A 22,605-nucleotide genomic window follows, 5' to 3' on the forward strand; every position below is an offset into this window, starting at 1 on the left:
TGGGTACATCTAGGGATACTGAATCAGCAGCACTGGTTCCTTCCAAAGTTTTCAGCACTCTTGGAACCTTTGTAACACCTGCTAAGAAAATGAGTTTTGTGGCACCTGGGAGACAGGCAAGAAGAAGCCTTCCAAAGCTTCATCCTATGGAAGCCTGCCTGTCACGTAACATGAATTCCAAGGAGGATTGGCAATGCACTAAATAAACCAGAAATAGGGACACGGGTGGCGCTGTGGGTTAAACCACAGAGCCTAGGACTTGCCGATCAGAAGGTCGGCGGTTCGAATCCCCGCGACGGGGTGAGCTCCCGTTATCGGTCCCTGCTCCTGCCAACCTAGCAGTTCGAAAGCACATCAAAGTGCAAGTAGATAAATGGCATTTCCGTGCGCTGTTCTGGTTCGCCAGAAGCGGCTTAGTCCTCCTGGCCACATGACCTGGAAGCTGGACGCTGGCTCCCTCGGCCAATAAAGTGAGATGAGCGCCGCAACCCCAGAGTCAGCCACGACTGGACCTAATTGTCAGGGGTCCCTTTACCTTTAAATAAACCAGAACAGGGCTATTAGATGAGAAAATAGAGTCTAGATACTGAAATGTCACCAGTATCTATGGGAAACATTTCACCATTGTAACAGAACCTTTAGTTGGACTATTATTTTAAGGGAACGAATGCACTGAAAATCATGATAGCAACTCAGCTACAGCATTAGGCTTTAGCAGCTTACAAGATCATTTACCAACCGGGCTGTCAGCATGGGAATGCTGAATGATCTACCAGTATCCAACTTCGCCCCTACATTGGAACATCTGGAACATGCCCCAGTAAATGCTTCCAAAATAAGATGTGCAGAGCAGGAATTTATCCTGTCTAGGGTACTGCATTGCTTCTTAGGAGATCTTGGGCTTTTTTAGACCAGACATATCGAATTAAGGATAGAGGATAGCTGTATTTTGTGAGGCATGTAAGTGGTTGTCTCTCCTCAGAAATTTCTAATGGAATTACATGACACACAACCTAGGATTTCCCAGAAGAAAACTTTATTCAATTCAATAGTTAAGTAAGGTGGCCATATCTGGAAGATCTGGAAACGGTGGTCAAGCACTGGCGCTAATGTATACCAGCAGTTTCCAGCAGAGCACACACACTCTTGAATCAGGACAGCTTCAGTCTTTTCCAGCCCCTATTTGGAAAAAAAGGTTTGTTCCTGATAGATGCTCATTCAAAAGTATACAGACCTACAAAAAGTGAGTTGATACTGTTAAGTGAGGAACTTAACAGCTGGTGTGTAGAAAACCCAAAGATCTCTGGCAGTGGTGTGCAATTGCCTACGCACTGATGGCCTGTCAGGACTCAGAGGTTGGCCTACTGACCTATTTTTGGCAAGCCACACCCACATGTTCTACACCCCGTGTCCTATATATTGGAGCAGGTGCAAAAAAAGTTCAAGCCACGGCTGCAAAGGAAGAATCAGGAGCACTGATTTGCTTTTTTTGGTCTCCAAAACTAGAATTTAATCTAGGTTTCTGATTCGCAGTAGCCCCTCAAAGACCTCCCTGGTAGGGTAGAGCTAAAAAAAAATGGTTTTGCAGGCTTCTCACCACTAGAATTTAGCTCATGTGTTATAAGTTTGCAGGATTTAGTTCCTAACACACAGTGCCCTTACTTTAGTTTAATGTTATGCATTTAATGAATGAATGAATTGTTTACCTTCTAGTCACTCAGATGCCTGCTGCCTTGGCTCGCTGCTTCATCACTAGGACTGAGCTGCTTCAATAGCTGGGGCTCCACTTATGGAAGGAGCCTCTTCACTAGATTGTTCCAAATTTATAGACCTCCCAAGTTGCTGCAGACAATTAGATCAGGAGGTTCTCATGTGGAAAAAATATTGTCATGTACTAACGAAAGGAATGAGAAGCCAAGCTACTTTTGTTGGTAAACATGGAGAACTCAGCTTAACCTGTTGCCTCATGACTCATTTTCTTAATTGCAAGATCAAAGCCAAGGCACGCGAAACAGGTCAGTCACTAGAGACAGAATACGTTCGTTACTCTCAGTGATGTGTAGGTCAAGCAATATCTATACCAGCAATGACCATTTGGAAACCTATCTGAAGGCTGCCACTTCGTCGACCCTTACGGGGCTCCTGGGGTTTCCAGAGTGCTTTGTAGACAAACATAACAGCTGCCGCCACATAGCAGCCACCTTCTAGGGGCTGAGGCCCTTTGGCATCCCCAATAAAATATTTAAGGGGGCTGCCCCCCCCCAAGTTGATGGACATTGCCATTCAAATGGTGTGTGTGTGCTTTGTACCATGTGGTGTGTGTGTGTGTGTGTGTGTGTGTGTGTGTGTGTGTGTGTGATGTACCCGGCCTCCCCGAATATTTTATTCTAGGTTGGCACCCTGTGCTGCCCACCATTGGCATGTGGCCGATTGGGAGAGTTGTGTTATTCAGCTGTGAAAGGCACAGGGGATCTACAAAAATGAAAGGTTGGCAGCCCCATCCCTCCATGTTGCTGTCAGAGCTTGCTTCACAAATGATGTTCTCCAATAAACACTGCAGTTAGCATCACAGCTACATTATGTCAGTGTTAGTTCTTCCACATTAGCCAATGACACAGCAGGGCCGTAGGATGTACCTATCTAGCAAGTTTTCTTATGTAACATGGTTAATAAAATGCCACACAGAAAACTGCACAGTGGTACCTCGGGTTAAGTACTTAATTCGTTCCGGAGGCCCGTTCTTAACCTGAAACTGTTCTTAACCTGAAGCACCACTTTAGCTAATGGGGCCTCCTGCTGCCGCTGCGCCGCCGGAGCACCATTTCTGTTCTCATCCTGAAGCAAAGTTCTTAACCCGAGGTAATATTTCTGGGTTAGCGGAGTCTGTAACCTGAAGCGTATGTAACCCGAGGTACCACTGTATTTGGATAGGCATGGATTCAAGTTCAGTAAGCCCACAATTGCCTTCCATTTTCATACAAAGCTGTTTCTCTTGATTTATTGCCACTAGATGGCAACACAGACAACCATTTTAAAAGTCCTTTTTAAAGTCCTCCACTTCTCTCTGGGGCGCAAGTCTGGGCAGTGTGTATGGAGGTCCTGCGCTGCCCAGATGACAAGAGAGCACACACACACCTTGATCTTGCTGATGTGGTGGTCCAAAGGAAAACAGAGCAATATATTTGGCACCAGCTTGGCTGCAGAAGTCTCTGTCCAGCTTGTTGGGAGGCAGATTCTGAAATCCCCTCAAAAAAAGGCACCTGAGACCACCACCACCCCCCCGGGATGCCACTGCCCTCCCTGCCAGACCTCCACGGCTGACCTGGTCTCAAGGTTTGTCTGCCTCCCTCAAGGTAGCAGAGGGAGGCCTGCAAGCCAGGATACCACCAGGGGCCACCCCTGGGTCTCAGGTTTCCACCCTGTAATATCAGGGTCTGGGGGGGGGCTCTTGAATTGCCAACCCCTACACATAGGTGGGCTCCAAATCCTCAATGAAGTTCACAACTGGTTGACGCTTGCCATAAAGCTTTGCACAGTAGTCCAGGGCCACACCAAACTCGGGATCCGTATCAGTGATGCAGCTATCACTAGAGGAAGACAGGCGGTCGTGGCAAACTTCACAGCGCTGCCTGTGGTCGCAATGGGTCAGCCTCCCAGAGGAACTGCTGCCAGAATCAGAATCAGGATAAAAGTGCTGAGAAGGGACAGCACCGAGCACTGTGTGTGTCAGAAAATTCTGATAATGACGGAGATTCCTGGATCTGCTAAGATAAAGAGTGGACACGCCATTCTTCCCTTGGCACTTGTCTAGCAGCCAGCCACACCCATCGTTGCTGGAATGCTTGGACCAGTTTTCAGCCTTGTAGTTCAGCGTTTTCTTAACCACCGGTGATGACAAAGAGGGTGGCTGATGCAGGGAACATCTGTCCTCAGTGTCTCCTGCTGCAGCCTGATGGAATTCTGTTAATCCACTGAAACGTCTTTGCCTTCTGCTGGTTGCCTTGTCCACAAAATGCCAATTATCAGGAGCCATGGAGCTGGGGGTTTTCCTCCCCTGTCTTGACTTACAAGGACTAAGCTTTAGAGACTCTCCTGCCTGGACCTCCTCTGGCTCCCGTAATGTGCACATGTTGCAATCGACACTTTGCTCGGGTCCCCTGGGAGATATCTGGGCAACAGCAACGTGGTTCATACTTAGCTCTTGCAATATTTCCTGAAGCTTTTCACTGCTCACATAGCTGATCCCTGGAAGCTGCCTCTGAGGCATACATGGCGGCTCTGCTTCTTCCCTAGCCGTGGAAAAACTCTGCCCGAGTGGGTCCTGCGGGGTGCCCATACTAAGTGTGGTGGCATATTGGGTGAACCATTGATCTTGGTCACTTGAATGACCAGCGACATTCTTGCATCCATTCAGAGGTCTGTACTCAACAGCAATTTCTGGCAGTATTTTCTGCGGGTGTCGATATGTGTGTTCCAGATCATCAGCGGAATCTTTTTTGCTAAGCAATCCTGGTTTGCACTGTGAATGGGAGAGCCTAGGCTGCTGCCTTGAATTTAGCCCCTGGCCAGGTGAAAAAGGAGAACTCATTGGGTTTCCAACTGGTGCAGAAGAACAAGTGGCTGCAGAGTAGGAAGAAGAAAGAAATGGAGAGTCAACCGCATTGTATTTTTCCTCTGCAGTCACAAGTCGCATCAGCTTCTTCTTAGCATTATTCACTTGCTCTTGAAGAGTTGCAATTGCTGTATCTTTCTATATTGAATAAACCAAGGTAAAATTTGTCAGAAAAGAGGGGGTGTGCAGGGAAAAAACAGAAGTTAGGCCTAATTACCCATACAGAAGAATTGAGGTAGAATAATTCAGAAAGAATGACTAGATATGCAGTTATTTAACATATACTTCCAAAATAAATTATCTATGCCGTTTACAAGTACAGTCGTACCTTGGTTGTCAAACAGAATCCATTCCAGAAGTCTGTTCGACTTCCAAAAACGTTCGACAACCAAGGCATGGACTCTGATTGGCTGCAGGATTTCCTGCACTCAATTGGAAGCTGCGGAAGCTGCGTTGGACGTTTGGCTTCCAAAGAACGTTTGCAAACCAGAACACTCACTTCCGGGTTTGCGGCATTCGGGAGCCAAAATAGACGAGTACCAAGGCGTTTGGGATCCAAGGTACGACTGTACAAGTTACAAGCACATAGACATAAAAAATAAGCAACATAAAACCAGAATATCCAACTCAATACTGAAATCTCATTAGATCCTAAAAGCCTGGAAATTGTTGTCTGGCAATAAAAAAATTATTTATGTATTTATTAAATCCAGTTCACAGCATAAGAATACACGATAAAAACACAATACATAATTTTAAAAAAATAAGAAGGAAAACAAAACAATGACTCTCCCACTCACAAGCTAACAACAAATAAACAACAATGGTTCTATAGATGGGGTGCAACCATGGAGGAGAACATGCAGCCAAAGAACCTTAAGGACTCTCTGATTCCTTATGCTCCACCTGGATAACCAAGGTCCTCTGATGGGACACTCTGGGTGGCTCCCCCAGTCTGAGGCTCACAAGGGACCAAGCCTTTACTGCGGCAGATCCTGCCCCGTGAAACTCCCTGCCAGCAGAGCTTCTCCAGGAATCATCCCTCCCTTTCTTCATTTCAACCAATCAGTACTTACTGATGGTTTTATGTTGTTGCTTTTTGCTGATTTTATTCTGATGAGTTGTATACCATCTTCATATATATATTTATAGAAGTGTGGATTATAAATATGTAATTAAATAAATAAGCTTTGCATTTTGCCACCCGCCTTACTTCATTGGGTGAACAAACTTCTTGGGGCATAAAGTTAAGGGTAAGCACATATTCAGAACGGTTGCACATTCGAAACCTCTTGGTAGTGCTGGACATGCATGTGGGTTCAGACACACACAGCATCTGCGATATTCGCTTATGGCTTCTTCTCAAAGATACGATAGTTTTTTGACAGAATGTTGTGAGCATCTCTTCATTTAAGCAAAATGACATTCTCTCATAGAAACTGCTCCACTGACTCAAACTACCCGCCTGTCAAATCCAACATCCAGTGAACTGAACACCCCTGAGAAGCTCACAAACAGGGCAAGTTCTTTGTTCTTGTGACATTACGTCACCATAGGTCCTAAGAACCATTTTCGTTCCTCACAATATCTAGACAGTTAGATGCACCAGACCATAAGACGCACCTAGTTTTTGGAGGAGGAAAACAAGAAAAAAAATATTCTGAATCTCAGAAGCCAGAACAGCAAGAGGGATCGCTGCGCAGTGAAAGCAGCAATCCCTCTTGCTGTTCTGGCTTCTGGGATAGCTGCGCAGCCTGCATTCGCTCCATAAGACGCACACACATTTCCCCTTACTTTTTAGGAGGGAAAAAGTGAGTCTTATAGAGCACAAAATACAGTATCTCCTTAACTGTGCTGTGTTCTGATCCATGTATACGATGCACTTTTCTTATGCCAATAAATGAGATTGATTGAGTGAGTGATATTTTCGTACCAAAAAGCCTCGAACTTGGCTTGGTCGCAGACTGGCAGCCAGTAAAAGTCCCCTAAACAAAGTGTTGTTATCTGCTAGCAACTGTTTGCCGCCACAACTGAGCGAAGGTTTCTCACCTCTACCAGCTGCTGCATCATGGAATTCTTTTCCCCCAGCAGCTGGTAGATCTCTTCATCATTGTACATGGTAGAGCGGAAGTTCTTGCTGGAGCTGGTAAAGTACTTGGCCATATTGTTGACGTCCTCTTTCTGTTTCTCAAAAGCCTTCCATTTTCTGACCTGCTGAGCATCAAAGCATATTGTAGACCTATAAATTAGTTGTATTAGAGGAAAACTGAAAGGTGATGAAGATGGAAAGAGGAAAAAACAAGTGAGAATTAAGAAAACAAAAACATTTATCCCTGAAGCTCCACAACACATACCTGAAGCTAATGCCATATTTGAACCTTTTTCTCGTTTCTTTCCTAATATGAAAAGGCATTGCTCATGCAGATAAGTTTCTTATCCTATACAGTGGTACCTTGGTTCTCAAATGGCTTAGAAGTTGAACAACCTGGAACCCAAACACTGCAAACTCGGAAATAAGTGTTCTGGTTTGCGAACTTTTTTCAGAAGCTGAACGTGCTCCGTTTTTAGTGCCACCCTTCCATTTTGAGTGTTATGCTCAGGTCTACCTGTTTTTGCTATTTATTTTGCTTTTTTGCGGCTTTTTGGGGGTTTTTTGTGACTGTGTGGAACCTAGTTCAGCTATTAATTGATTGATTGTATGATTGCAGTACATTGTTTATTGCTTTCATTTTATGGATCAATGGTCTCGTTAGATAGTAAAATTCATTTTAAATTGCTGTTTTAGGGGTTGTTTTTAAAAGCCTGGAACAGATTAATGTATGGGAAAGCACACCTTGATTTTGGAACGCTTTGGTTTTGGAACAGACTTCCAGTATAGTGGTACCTCGGTTTCCGAACGTAATCCATTCTGGAAGACCGTTAGAGTTCTGAAACGTTCAAAAACCAAAAACTCAATAGCTGACAGCTAGGCCTCAGGATCATGCACTCAGCGGAAGCTGCGTGGCATGTTTGACTTCTGAGGCGTGTTCAAAAACCAAAGCATTTACTTCTGGGCTTATGACATTCAAAAACCGAAATGTTTGTCAGCAGAGATGTTCCAAAACTGATGTACCACTGTATATATTTAACTTCTACCCTGCCTATCAATCCAGAAGATTCCCTAAAGTTGGCTACATACAATACAATACAATACAGTACAGTACAGTGTTTCTATCCACTGGTTGATTAACAAACAGATAAGTGCTATCTTATACATATTTGAGGCTAAATTATCTCAGTAACGCATTCCCAGCTCACTGCCAGCACCTCAGCTATCCTTTACAAATCTCATTTTTGGGGAAACGTATTGAGCTTTTCTGGGATGCAGGGGGCACTTAGCAATGTTTTGGGTGACTTCTTCCTCCCCTCCAGTTTCTTACCTGTGGAATAAAGATTAAACAATTGATGGTAGATGCGCAGACAAAGATTCCTCCTGAGGTGAATCCAAAGACCAGGTTGTGCCACAAGTGGAAGAAACGATTCACCACCAGCATAACACCCGTTGAGAGGGAAATAATGGCTATTCCAATGATGAGGGTCAGGGACTGATTGACAGGTGAACAGCTGAGATCATCTGTCAGGCCAGCAAGGTAGGCCCCATAGATCAAGAGGATGCCCTGCGGTGAAAGAAAACAACAACACATGGTTGTAGAAGCGTTAATTCAGGAGAAAGACTTCTAGCATTTTGCAGAATGTGGGCACTTTAGTAAGGTGTCATCTTCCAATTAACCACCTCCTTATTATTATTTTCATTACAGTATTTATTAAATTAATATACCACCCTTCCTCTGAGGATCACAGGGTGGTCTACAATATAAAAACACAAAAATAATGTTTCTGGGCCCAATTCAAGGCGCTGGTTTTGATCTATAAAGCCTTCAAGGGCTCAGAAGGACCGCCTCTCCCCATACGAACCAATCTGGACCCTGGGATGACCATGCGAGGCTGTTCTTCTTGTGCCCCCAAGAGGGATGGAGGGGGGGGGACTCAAGAACATTTTCTCCAATGGCTCCGTGCTTGTGGAAGACTTTCCTGCTTTACTTATATTTAAGACACCAGGCAAAAACATTCCTCCTTTGGCTAATTAAACAATCTACAGCCTTTTAAACTACTTGTGTGGAGTGGGGGTATTGTTTAAGGCTTTATAGGTCAAAACCAGCACTTTGAATCGGGCCCAGAAACTAATTGGCAGCCAGTGCAGTTGAGCCAGGATTGGTGTTATAAGCTCAAACCATCTTGCCCCGGTGAGCAAACTAGCGGCCAAATTCTGCACCGGCTGAAGTTTCCAAACCGTCTTCAGAGGAAGCCCCATGTATAACATGTTGCAGAAACCTAATCAGATTCAAACACATATTTGTTGCAGGGTCAGCACCTTTACTGTTGACTTAAACTAAAATTTGTTCGGCCAATATGATCTAGCAATTGCCTTCAATAATCTGTTCCTCCCTTGCAGATTTAAAGGGAAAGTTGAAAGCAACAATGTGTTGGGAAAGGAGAGAGTCTGAATTAGGCCACCCACCAAGAACCCTCCAACCATGCAGTCTTACCAGATAATTATAAAGGTAAAGGTAAAGGGACCCCTGACCATTAGGTCCAGTCGTGGCTGACTCTGGGGTTGCAGTGCTCATCTTACTTTATTGGCCGAGAGAGCCGGCGTACAGCTTCCGGGTCATGTAGCCACCATGACTAAGCCGCTTCTGGCGAACCAGAGCAGCGCATGGAAACGCTGTTTCCCTTCCCGCCGGAGCAGTGCCTATTTATCTACTTGCACTTTGACGTGCTTTCGAACTGCTAGGTTGGCAGGAGCAGGGACTGAGAAATGGGAGCTCACCCCGTCAGATTCGAACTGCCGACCTTCTGATCAGCAAGTCCTAGGCTCTGTGGTTTAGACCACAGCACCACCCACGTCCCTTACCAGATAATTAGCAAGCATTAAATACAGAAGAGGCAAGGAAGCGCCTATACAATAAGAGAAGCAAGGCAGGTATGGGAAACCTGAGGTTCTCTAGATGTTGCAAGACTACAACTTCCATTTGCCTTGACCATTGGCCATGGTGGCTGGAAGCAGTGGGAGTTGGAAGATCTCTGGAAAGGCAGTAGGGTTCACCAGCCCTGCTATAAAATAATAGGTTTAAAAAAAGGTAAAGGACCCCTTGACGGTTTAGTCCGGTCAAAGGCGACTCTGGGGTTGCGGCACTCATCTCGCTTTCAGGCCGAGGGAGCCAGCGTTGGTTCACAGACAGCTTTCCAGGTCATGTGGTCAGCATGACTAGACCGCTTCTGGCGCAACAGAACACCATGACGGAAACCAGAGTGCACAGAAAAGCCGTTTACCTTCCTGCCGGAGTGGTACCTATTTATCTACTTGCACCTGTGTGCTTTCGAACTGCTAGGTTGGCAGGAGCTGGGACCAAACAACGGGAGCTCACTCTGTCGTGGGGATTCGAAACGCCGACCTTCCAATCGGCAAGCCCAAGAGGCTCAGTGGTTTAGACCACAGCGCCACCTGCATCCATAATACAACTTAGAGAAGAGCTTTTATGTGTGCCAGCAGAGGGGCCAATGTTCAGGAAGAGGCCCTGGGTATGACAATGAGTTACAAGTGTTATAAAAGTTCGTCTGCGAAATGTGGGGCTATGAGGGCCAAACGAGATAGAGCGTTGTCACACACTTTGCCCTTGCCTGGTTGATTTTCTAAAAATAAATAGCCATGATCAACGAGAAACTGGAAGCAATTTCATACCTTAGATCCCAGAAAGAGAAGAAGCCAAAGATCAGAGTACGCTGATGCGCAGAAGTACCCTTGGCTCACTGTGCAAGTCAAACCTCTCTCTGTCACCTAGAAGAGAATTGAAACACAAAACGAAAGGTTTCTTCCCATTTGCAAAATGCTCAGGATGCAAGAATTGAAATGTCTGCTTCTGATTGCACTTCAGTACTGAAATCGGACTTGGAATAAATAATGGATTCACATGGATATGCGGGAATTGCTTGCTTGCTTGCTTGCTGCAATCACTGGCATCATCTACATTGTCACTATTTTCAGGTGGGATTCAATCCTATCCTGGCAAATTCTGGCTGCACTATTAAAGCATATTTGGAGCTTTTACACAGCAAAGCTGCTTCCCCGAAAGATAATACATTTTGCGATAAGAAAAGTGACGGGAAAATGCACTGTCAAGCCGGATGACACCTGCTTTGATGCACGTTATCTAAACTCTCCACAAGCTGATCAAGCTGAGTGTGTATTGAACAGCTAGTTTGAAAGCAACCACAATCACACCCACTTCAGCCACTGCTTTCTTTGGCCTCATTGTTTCCCATTTGTAAACCAGAATGGTTGTCATTAGGCTCCTTCTCTGTGATGAATCTACTAATTAGCCGGCATTTTTAATCTTTCATCCTCTATATTCCCGAGCTGTAAAATGGGAACAGTGCTGTACAAAAGCCTGTTGAAGTTGGCGTGTAATAATTCTCTGGCATGGATTTACTAAGCAGCTTGGCTAGTAGTCCCTTTTCTTTGATAGTCACTGTTCTGTAACAACAACAAAAGATAAGTGTGTCCTAAAATACCTAATTATACAAGCTAAATTCCACAGCAATGGGTTGCATGTGTGTTTTGTTGCATGTTTGACTAACTCAATAATCTGAGGTTTGCCCAGGGAATTATCTGCTCAAGGTCTGCCTTAAATTCTCATTTATAGCACATTCACAGCAGTGATTGCATTGGGTCTGTCTTCAAACTCAAAGCTCCCCCAACCCTATATCATTAAGCTCCAACCTGACCTCACCCAAGTACTGTATGTGGGGCAGAGTTTTCCTTGTTTTCATATTTTAAAAGTTGGAGGGTGCACAGCTTTCTCTTAGTGATGCACCCATGTTCACAGTCTATGTCTAGACATCCCACCTGCACTCCTCCTCATCTTACCTTCAGATCTGCATTGAGACTTTGGAGACACTGGACTGGATCCACGAACATCCATATCAAGAGCAGGATAATGTCCGCCAGCACTAACACAGACACCATCACCAGCAGCTGGAAATCTTTGATAATCTGTAAAAGAGACACTCAACTTGCTCACTTTGTCATCTGCTGTGTCAGTATTGCAGTTCATCTTTTGTGCGCACACAGAGGAGTTTCCCCCCAAAACCATATACAGTACTGAGATAATCCAGACTAGAGAACATAGCCAGAAATCAGGACCAGCTCATGTTTCCTTTGTTAGCAAATACCAAAAAGAGTGAGATGACAAAATAACACCACAGAAAACAAATTATAGTGCCTGGACTCCCCTTCTAATTTCTGAGTGCCAGATGATGAATTTAGCATGTTAAAATATAAGCCAGACTGGCTTCCTGATGAAGTACCAGATGGACCATTAAAGATAAAGGGTAAAGGGACCCCTGACCATTAGGTCCAGTCGCGGACAACTCTGGGGTTGCGGTGCTCATCTCGCTTTATTAGCCGAGGAAGCCGATGTACAGCTTCTGGGTCATGACTAAGCCACTTCTGGCGAACCAGAGCAGCGGACGGAAACGCCGTTTACCTTCCCGCCAGAGCGGTACCTATTTATCTACTTACAGTTTGACGTGCTTTCGAACTGCTAGGTGGGCAGGAGCAGGGACCGAGCAATGGGAGCTCATTCGGACACAGGTGGCACTGTGGTCTCTAAACCACTGTGCCCCTTGGGCTTGCCGATCAGAAGGTCGGCGGTTCAAATCCCCATGACAGGATGAGCTCCCGTTACTCTGTCCCAACTCCTGTCAACCTAGCAGTTCGAAAGCACGCCAGCGCAAGTAGATAAATAGGTACCGCTGCGGCGGGAAGGTAAATGGCATTTCCGTGCGCTAAGGCACTCATCACGGTGTTCTGCTGTGCCAGAAATGGTTTAATCATGCTGGCCGCATGACCCAGAAAGCTGTCTGTGGACAAACGCCGGCTCCCTCAGCCTGAAAGCGAGATGAGCGCCCCAAGCCCATAGTTGCCTTTGACTGGACGCAACCGTTCAGGGGGCCTTTACCTTTACTTATCTATTTTGAGTGGTCAGTACAGCTTCCCAGCACGAGGCTGAAAGCTGTATGGGAATTCAAGGAAAGGCCAAGCAATCTGAAAACAGATTCAAGAGACTGCCAGCCTCTACAACCACCTGCCATGTTCTGAGCCCAGCACTGCTGAAGGAAAGTTCCTTTGACAGGAGGGAGGGGCATCACTAGGTGAGAGCTGCTACCTCCAGGTAGCAGGTCTCACTGAGGGCCCTTTGTCCAGGGGTCACTGAATCCGGTCCCATACATGGTGACGGCTTCCAACATGTATATCTTAGTCCCAATAACTGTGGCCCAGTCTTATTTGTTTCTGACAGCTGGATGTACATTGTAAGAACTCACCACTCTCTTGTCTGGAACTTGCCGACTGAACACTTTATACAACCGCCAACTTTTTCCTAGAATGGGACCAAAAGCCAGAGAGACCCCAATACACAACAAGCTGATTCTCACCTGTAGGGGTATGTGTTGGGTTGTGGAGGAGAGGGAGAGAGAGAGAAATAAAAACAAAGAGGTCCATAAAGCTAAGTTTCAAGATAAACATGGGATATTTGTAATCTCCTGTAGCTTTTAAAAAAATGGCAGCCACTCTGCCACAAGACAGAAGAAGTGTGATCCCACTAATTCTCTTCAGTGCCACCAACAATGTTATCCTGGTCCTGTTCACACCTTGGGAGCCAATTTCAGGAGCCTGGTGCTGGGGAACGACTGTTGAGCTCAATCGCACACCCAAGGATTACAAAGAGATAAATCACAAACTAAACAACTCTGTATGCCGATTTACAAAAAATCGTTAACAATAATGTATGACATTTCAACAACTTCTATTCCATGAAATCTTAAATAATATACACAATGCCAAAATAACGACAAGATACCCGGATTTCAGTCTCTGTTTTGTAACTCTTCTTCTGGTTGGACCAAAAAGGAACGATACAATGGCAATTAATGCTTCACCAAACAGGTCAGCTCCAGCCTTTTAACGGCAGTTTGCTCTTTTCAAAAACAGAGATTGAAATCTGGGTACCTTATTGTCAGAGTTCCATTGGGATCCCACTAGCACAAGTATATACATAGAGAGTTGTTTTCATGGACTTATTTTGGGAATATTCAGACTGTTTGGTTTTGAGATACTGAGTTGTGCATGTCATTATTATTTTTGGCATATTAGATATTATTCAATATTTCATGTAATGGAAGGTGTTGAAATGTGGGTTTCATGGCTGAATGAGGATTATAACCCCAGTCTCAGTCCAACACTCTCTTCCCTACATTGGACTGGCTCTCAAAAACTATTTATTACATTTCTCAGATATTTATCTGAGAGCCAGTGTGGTGTAGTGATTAAGAATGGTAGACTTGTAATCTGGTGAACTGGGTTCGCTTCCCTGCTTCTCCACCTGCAGCTGCTGGGTGACCTTGGACCCATCACACCTCTCTGAAGTCTCTCAGCCCCACTCACCTCACAGAGTGGTTGTTGTGGGGGAGGAAGGGAAAGGAGAATGTGAGCCGCTTTGAGACTCCTTAAAAAGGGAGTGAAAGGCGGGATATCAAATCCAAACTCTTCTTATCTCAACATAGGCTACATAGGATTCCCAGGCAGTCCCCCCCCCTCCCCAGATGCCAATAGAACCAAGCCTGCTTAGTTTCTGCAAGGTTATTGCATCACATTCCTTCAGACCATGCCTTGGAATGTTACACTTTAGGAGTTGAAAGAACAGTTTGGACATTCTGGAAGAGTTCTTTCTGAAGGCGAACTCTGGGGCAGGATTAATCTGTGTGTGCATGCATCATTTGTCCACGTACCGCTTTGAATTCTGCCTAATTTGCAATATAAAACCGTCCCCAGTGAGCCACACCTCTGGCCTTCACCCACCTGAACCAGCATCTCCAGGGATGGCCTGGTCAATGAATTATGTCTTTCAACTCCAAAGAGGTAAGCGCTACTGTAGGTCAAGCCACTGCCCAGCAGGGTCACTATGTTCAGGTTAGGACTAGACATTTTCACAATCCTCCAGCAGACAAAGGAGATAAGAAAACACAGAGGCAAGGGTTAGGAAAGAGGAACCATAGAATAGTAGAGTTGGAAGAGACCCTGAGGATCATTTAGTGCAACCCTTTGCAACACAGGAATATGCAGCTGTCTCATACAGGGATCGAACCTGCAACCTTGGAGTTATCAGCACCATGTTCTAACCAAGTGAGCTATCCAAGCTTCCCTTGGATAGAGAAGTTAGGCTTACCCCACTCTTACAACCCATGTGTCAGAGCTGCCCCAAGGTCCCAGCTCACAGAGGACCAACGCCAGATCGTCGTTATATACAAAAGTCTTTATTGAAGTTCAGTTTCCATTTCAAAGCCGCAGCGTGCAGCTCTACGTCTTAAAGTCTAGACCGCCGAAGCTCCATCTGAATCTCCTCCCCTTCCACACCAGTTTAAGACTCTAGCCTTGCTCCACCTCTTCCTTAGCTCCTTCCTCCTCTGGGCCCTCCTGCCCGCTGGGGTCTCACCCTTTCTGGACTCTTCTGACGCTGAGTCCCCGGATTCACTCCCCACCTTCCGGCGGGCTTTAGGACCTGGTTCCCTATCCGGGCTACCTGCTGTGCCGCTCGCCTGTACATTTGAACTTGGCGCGCGTGCCCAGTCGGCAACCTTCCTTTTGACCGTTCCCTCGCTCCCCGATGGAGGCGTGGTCAGCCCTAACTCATCTTCTCTCCCTCCTGGAGGAGACGCTGGCCCCGATACCTGGGACTCTTCCCCCCCACTACGCTCTAGAGGGGAAGCTGGTCCTGATCTCCAACTGCTGCTCTGGGAGTCTCCGCTGGCCCCTTGCTCCTGGCGCGTCCCCCCTGGGACCCCCCTTGCCCTGGCCATCGGCGCCCCCTTCTGTGAATCTTCCGATTCGCTGGAGAGGCTCATGGAATCTCTCAGGCCACTGTCGTCTTCTCCTATGCTGCCCTCAGATTCTTCCCCTTCGCTCTCCATTTCCTGTGCTTCTGCTCCTGAGCCCTTGACACCATGTAATGCAATAATTTCCCCCTCTTGCTATGCTTTATCTGAGAAGTCCTTTTTCAATGCTCCCCACTGCTTTTTGCCACTGAAGACAATTGGGCCTCCAGAGCTAGGGGGCTGGGTCTAATAGCACCTCAGACCGCAGACCTGATCCCTAAGGAAGTTGGCAACGTCATCCAAAGGAGACCCAATACTATCTCTGAAACCAAAACATCTCCATCTTACCAGGATTGAGCTTTAGTTGGTTGGCCCTCAACCACCACTTTACTGGTCCAAGGTGCTGGTTCATCTCTTCCACAGCATCATTGATGAAAAGAAGATGTACCTTTGGGTGTTGTCACCACACGGATACAGCATAAAGGTGACACTGCACTTAATATCCCAAGTGACATGACTTAATAGCAAGGCTGGATTAAAGTGGTTGGGGGCTCAGGTGCAGTTTCCAAAATAGGGGGCCTCTCCCCACCAAAAAGGAACACATAAAAAATCACCACAAACCCTTCCAGGCCCTCCAGGTGTCCCTCTTTCCCAGGGACAGACCTGGATTTACAGGAGCCATCCCGGTTTCTGATTTGATCCCAGAATGCCCCCCTTTTTCGTAGGAAGTCCCTAGGATGAGGATTCTTAGTAAGTTTTTGTTTATCTTTTCTGTGAACCACCCTGAGACCTCTGGGTTTAGGGCAGTATATAAATTCAGTAGAGAACAAGAAGAAGAAGTTCCTGAACTTCAGCTCCTGCACAGCAGAAGACAAACCTAAACCTCTTTGCAAAGTTTTCACATTTTGCATCTGAAGTTGTCCTTTTGGAGACACGTAAACACCTTTTCATTCCTCCCAGACCTCCAGCCATCAAATGGAAGCATTTTTCTGATGCTTGTTCTGAATTTGTTCTAAACCATTTTATATTCATTGTTTTACTTGCTGACTTAAAAACAATTTTATTAACCTGTGGCAACCTTGGGAATATTTGTTGTTAAATATCTGCAGTGTAAATGTAGACAAGCATGCAGTTTGCACAAAATGATATATTCTGCTCTTTTTAAAGCTAATTTTCAAATGTTCAGAGGAAAAAAATGCCTTTCTATTCTGTATATGATAGCAAAAGAGCAGTTTGACCAGCTACTGAAAACATGACCACAGTATATTTCTGGCCTTACCTGTTCTTTCTGAAGTGAATTGTGAAGATGAGAAAGAAGAGACTGAGCAGGACTCCACTGGTAAGGGAGACCCAGGCAATGCCCAAGACGGCTGCTGAAAAGGGGGAGTTCTTACAGCTGCTGTCAGAGGATGTCTGAGGAAAGACCGATGGGAGATAGTAAGGACCCCTTTGTCTCAAAGACAGATGGGGGGGGGGGGACCTACTTAACTCGAAGCAGCATAATTTAAGAGCTATATTGGCCATCTCAGGAAAACCAGAAATAATTAATATCCACAAACAGAATGCACACCCTCAAGTGTCCCTATTTTCCAGGGACAATCCTGGATTTACAGAAGCCATCTGGGTTTCTCATTTGATCCCGGAATGTCCCGCTTTTCCTTAGGACATCCCTATTTTCATCGGAGAAATGTTGGAGGGTATGGAGTTATCCGACCCCTGAGCCATCTGAGAGCAGCCTTGTCTAGGGAAGTTTTTAAATGTTTAATAATGTTTTGATATATGTTGGAAGCCCCCCACTTTGGGGATAAAGTTGCTTGCCTCTGGTTCAGCTCAAAATGCTCTTCCATCCTAACATTATAAGAATCCAAAACCCCACACACATTTTAAACTGGCATATATTTACTTCAAATAACATTAAAAGTTGTAACTCTTTCCTTATACATTTACCCACAATTGTTATAGTACAGAGGTCCTGCACGGTCTTCTGCTGCTGTTCCTGGGTGTTATCGCACTGGTTAGAGTAATTGAATCCCGTTTCCACGGTGCATTGAAAGCCTTCGTTCAACCACATTGTCTGGGCAGTGCAATTTACTGTGTCGCAGTCCAACAAATTCCTCCCCTCTCGTCCTGAAAAGGGGGAGGGAGGGTTGATCACAAGCAAAACAGTGACAGAAACATGGCAGCAATTAAGTTAACAATCAAAGTCAACTTGCTCACGGGAGCCAACTTGAAACTTGGTTTGGAACTCTTTGCTACATCTCACCAACTCTGATGATATACCATAATTATTGTGTGAATCAGGGTGGTGGTAGCATTTGTCGTTTCTCCCAGTTACGTGTGTCCAGGCAGGCGGTTGTTGTATAGAATGTGGCTTACTCAAGAACTGGTGGAGTGGCCTGGCTGAGGCATGAATGAGGAGGTCTCTGACTTGCCCACCTGGTAGCTCAGTCAGCGGAGCACGAGACTCTTGATCTCAGGGTCATGGATTTGAGCCCCACATTGGGCAAAACGTTCCTGCATCGCAGGGAGTTGGACTAGATGATCCTCGTGGTCCCTTTCAACTCTACAATTTCTGGGATCTCTGCCATGCAGAGGTGTGCGGTGAAATTTTTCATAGGGGGCCAGTTAGGGCCAAAGGTGTCAGCTTGTGAGTGCTGTGGGGGACAGGGATGTCATGCACATGATGTCCTGATGTATAAGCATCAAACCTCCCACTCCAAGCTGGGCAGAAGCTTTCCAGGCTTTGGGAAGGTAGCAGGAAGGCTCTTGGACCCGTCGGAGCATTGCATCTCCCTCCCTAAGCCACGCAGAAGCTTCCTGGGCTTTGGGAAGGTGGCACCAGGGGAACATTAGGCAACTCGCCCAGTCCCCCTAGTCCAATGACCACATGCCACTGCTGCCCTGCACTCATTCATTGGCCTTAGGTCAGCCTCTCTCAGCTTCAGTCCCAGGGAGGAGGACACCAGGGATAGAACCTGGACCTTTCTGTATGCTAAGCATGTTCTCTGCCACTGAGCTACAGCCTCTGTTCCACACAAACACACGCCATGTCTTTATGCTTCTTTTCAAAAAGTCTTGGTCCAGGGAAGAATGGGTTAGGAGTGGTTTTTCATGTTTGCCTCTTTCAAAGCTCTCTCTCCCTCTCTCTCTCTCTCCCCCCCCTCTCTGTCTGTGTGTGTGTGTGCAAAGCATTAACTGGCCTTGCATAATAAGCCAAAATGGACAATGGTCAAGCACAGAGGCAACAGGCAACAGTGCTCCTCCCAGCACACTGTCAAGATCTCAGTCTACAATAACCGAAGTTACAGGTAGGTAGACGTGTTGGTCTTCCGTAGTCGAAACAAAATAAATAAATTCCTCCCAGTAGCGCCCTAGAGACCAACTAAATTTGTTATTGGTATGAGCTTTCGTGTGTATCTGAAGAACTGTGCGTGCACACGAAAGCTCATACCAATAACAAACTTAGTTGGTCTCTAAGGTGCTACTGGAAGGAATTTTTATATATATATTGCTACAATAACCAAAATTCATCAAGACACAAGCAACTAGCTGACCCTGAGAGAAAATTCTGGCTGGACAAATGGAGTGTCCAAGTCAAAGCAGATTCAAGTGCTGTACATCAAAAAGCCACCAAAGGTTTAAATTACCATTTGAAGGGTGAGATGGAGCAGATTTGGAACAGTTCCATTGGACAGCTTTGGCCAGGTAACGTGCCTCACACCTGGACTTCCATTATTGGAGAAGAAAGAAGGGGAGAAAGTTGTGCCCTCTTCCGTTGTCATGGTACATAGGGGGCGGGGGGAGAGCGTGGAATATAATGTTTTCCCCATCTCACAACAGCCCTGTGAGGTAGGCAGCAAGGCACCAGCCATCTACCTTGAGAGAAACTGAGGCTTACAACCAGCCTGGCATAGTGGTCAGAGGACCTGACTTGGAGGGGAGAGACCTGGGTTCAAACTTCTGGATGACCTTGGAGGGGTAGCTCTCTCTCAGTCTAACCTACATCACAGGGTTGTGGTGCATCTAAATTTGGAAGAGGGAAAGGAGCAGGTATGCCCCCCCATCCCTTCCTGAAAGGTCCATCATGCCATACATACATTAACCCTTACTCAACTAGGCAGGCCAGTTATTGATCCAGGTGAGAAAAGCCTTCCCCACTACTGATGAGGTCATTGGAGCCAATTAGGTGGGGAGTAGTATCCTTGTTTCACGGCCAAAGGGGAGAAGGTGAATGGAAGTCATGCTGCAAGGAGTTCTGCAGATCCTCCTGGAGCCCCTCCAGCCGCCAAGGGTCAGGATGCACACCAAGGTGAGCATGGTCACAGAATCGAAGAGTTGTAAGGGACCCAGGGGTCATCTAGTCCAACCCCCTGCAATGCAGGAATCTCAGCTCAAGCATCCATGGCAGATGGCCATCCAAGCTTTGCTTAAAAACCACCAAGGAAGAAGAGTCCACCACCTTTTGCTGTCAGAAAGTTCTTCCTGATGTTGAGTCGGAATCTCCTGAAGCCATGGGTTCGAGTCCTACTCTGGAGCAGGAGAAAACAAGCTTGCTGCCATTTCCATGCGCACAGTGCGCCCCTTTTAGATATTGGAAGATGGCTATCATATCTCCTCTTTTATCCAGGCTAAAGATGCTCATTCCTCCTCCGCCCTCCGCCCTCGACCAGGCAGCGCAAGAAAAGTCCACCCTTCTTACCTGGTTGGGGGGCGAAATGCAGGAAGGGAGGCGGCGGGGGGGGGCGCCCCGCCGCGCGCTTCGAGGGCGCCCCAGAGCTGGACACCTCCGGCCAGGGAGCGGGTGGCAGGAGGAAGAATCGGTGGAAAGGAGGACGGTCGCTTCTTCCAAGCAAGGGAGGGGAAGGGGGGGTGGCTGGGGGGTGGCAACCTCGGCTGCACTGCACAAGGCGAGCCTGAAGCGGGTTCCTGGTCGCCCCACCAGCTCCAGATCCCCAGAGCAGAATGGAAGTGCCTGCGCCGCCCGCGCACCCAGATCCAAACTTGGGCTGCTGCTGCTGCTGCTGCTGCTGCCCAGAGATCACGAGCCGGAAAGGAGACTCCGCTGGGGAATCAAAGCCCCCCGAGTCCAGTTTGGCAGACTCCGCAAAACAAAGCCAAATACCTCCTGGGTACCACCCCCTCTCCAAGCCATCGCCTTCATTTCAGCCGCATGGGGGCTGGAGAGACGTATAGCTGCTGCTGCTGCTGCGAGTTAGAGAAATCCTTTGCTAGTCTAGTCCCTTATGAGATCTCTCCACCAGGGAACTTTCTTTCTCCCCATCTCCCGCGAGATGCTCCAGCCAGGGCCATTATCTGCCTCTCCCCGTTGAATCCAGCAGGTTTCTTCGGACAGCATCCCGACTAGGCTTGAAAGGAGTCAGAAGGGGGCTAGCATAGCCTTGAACACTTCTATGACCATGTATTGAAGCAGGGATTTGCTGGGCTCCTGGGTTGCCTCACATTGTTGCGTTTTATTATTTATTTGTGCTTAACTGAATATTTTAGGGACGCGGGTGGCGCTGTGGGTTAAACCACAGAGCCTCGGACTTGCTGATCAGAAGGTCAGCGGTTCGAATCCCCGTGACGGGGTGAGCTCCCGTTGCTCGCTCCCTGCTCCTGCCCACCTAGCAGTTTGAAAGCACGTCAAAGAGCAAGTAGATAAATAGGTACCACTCTGGTGGGAAGGTAAATGGCGTTTCCGTGCGCTGCTCTGCTTCGCCAGAAGCGGCTTAGTCATGCTGGCCACATGACCCGGAAGCTGTCCTCGGCCAATAAAGCGAGATGAGCACCGCAACTCCAGAGTCGGCCACGACTGGACCTAACGGTCAGGGGTCCTATTACCTTTACCTGTTAGGGTGTAAAGCAGGGAGCCCAACAGTAGGTGGAACCAGAGCCAACAACAGGCTGAGCCAATTCTAGCTGTGTCCCCCATCCTGCTCCCAGGCAAGTTCTGCAAAGGCAATGCTGAAAAGGGGCAACCTGGCAGGTAGGACCACCCACCTGGACTGGTGGTAAACAAGGCAAGTGCAAGTAGATAAATAGGGACCACTCTGGCAGGAATGTAAAATGCCGTTTCCGTGCTCTGCTCTGGTTTGCCAGAAGCGGCTTAGTCCTGCTGGCCACATGACCCGGAAGCTGTACGCCAGCTCCCTCGGCCAATAAAGCGAGATGAGCGCCACAACCTGAGTCGGTCATGACTGGACCTAATAGTCAGGGGTCCCTTTACCCTTTACCTTTTTTAACTGAATATTTTATTGATGGCTTCTCTGTTTCTAATGATGTATTTATTTGTACAGTATTTGTTGGATGCTGCATATTAAGCGGTATATCACTGTTATCCATGATGATTGTTTTCTGAGATGGGGGGGGGGAATTTCCTCCTAAGGCCTTGGGTCATGGGCAGATGACCTGGGCTGCCAATACAGAGTGGCTGGGGAAACCCAGCCAGATGGGTGGGGTATAAATATATTATATAATAATAATATTAATAATAATTTATTATAATAATAATAATAATAATAATAATAATAATAATAATAATAATAATAATAATATATCACAGCCAAACACCCCTGACCCACCTGTCAGCTCCTTGGTATTCTGAATAACCATGTAAGGGTGGACCAGTGACTAGAGAGTAAATGGTAAAAGACTCATGACAAATATGACCAAGCACACATGGGAATCTAACTGCAGCAGCCAGTAAACTCTCCACTTTTATTTCTACCCAAAAACCCCATCTCCAAGGTTTACACCGGTAAACATGTAAGGTTGCGTAATACTAAAGCAGGACATGTACAGGCTTAGGAGAGGTAAAAGGGAAAGGACCCCTGGATGGTTAAGTCAAGACAAAGGTAACTATGGGGTGTGGTGCTCATCTCGCTTTTCAGACCAAGGGAACCGGTGTTTGTCCACAGACAGCTTTCTGGGTCATGTGGCCGGCAGGACTAAGCCGCTTCTGGTGAAATGGAACACTGTGACATAAGCCAAAGCGCAAAGAAATGCTGTTTACCTTCCCGCCG

The 22,605-nt window shown here is 46.7% G+C and overlaps 1 protein-coding gene across 2 annotated transcripts; it reads right to left on the reverse strand.

The window, feature by feature from the left end:
- Window positions 1-502: 502 nt before the first annotated feature.
- On the reverse strand, window positions 503-17,682 carry GPR156 (G protein-coupled receptor 156). 2 transcript variants are annotated; one of them, XM_083718806.1, is made up of 9 exons: window positions 17,535-17,682; window positions 16,863-16,996; window positions 14,571-14,706; window positions 13,037-13,147; window positions 11,580-11,705; window positions 10,395-10,490; window positions 8,032-8,268; window positions 6,662-6,823; window positions 503-4,750 (listed from the first exon to the last, which is right to left on the reverse strand). In XM_083718806.1, the coding sequence occupies exons 1-9, from the start codon at window positions 17,652-17,654 to the stop codon at window positions 3,464-3,466; spliced, it is 2,409 nt and encodes an 802-aa protein (XP_083574932.1). In that variant the 5' UTR covers window positions 17,655-17,682; the 3' UTR covers window positions 503-3,463. The 2 variants fall into 2 exon arrangements, with proteins under 2 accessions (XP_083574932.1, XP_083574931.1); XM_083718805.1 differs by having other exon boundaries at window positions 6,662-6,826.
- Window positions 17,683-22,605: the final 4,923 nt, after the last annotated feature.

The sequence above is a fragment of the Podarcis gaigeae genome, assembly GCF_964106915.1.
Source record: "Podarcis gaigeae genome assembly, chromosome: 17".
Lineage (NCBI taxonomy): Eukaryota > Metazoa > Chordata > Lepidosauria > Squamata > Lacertidae > Podarcis > Podarcis gaigeae.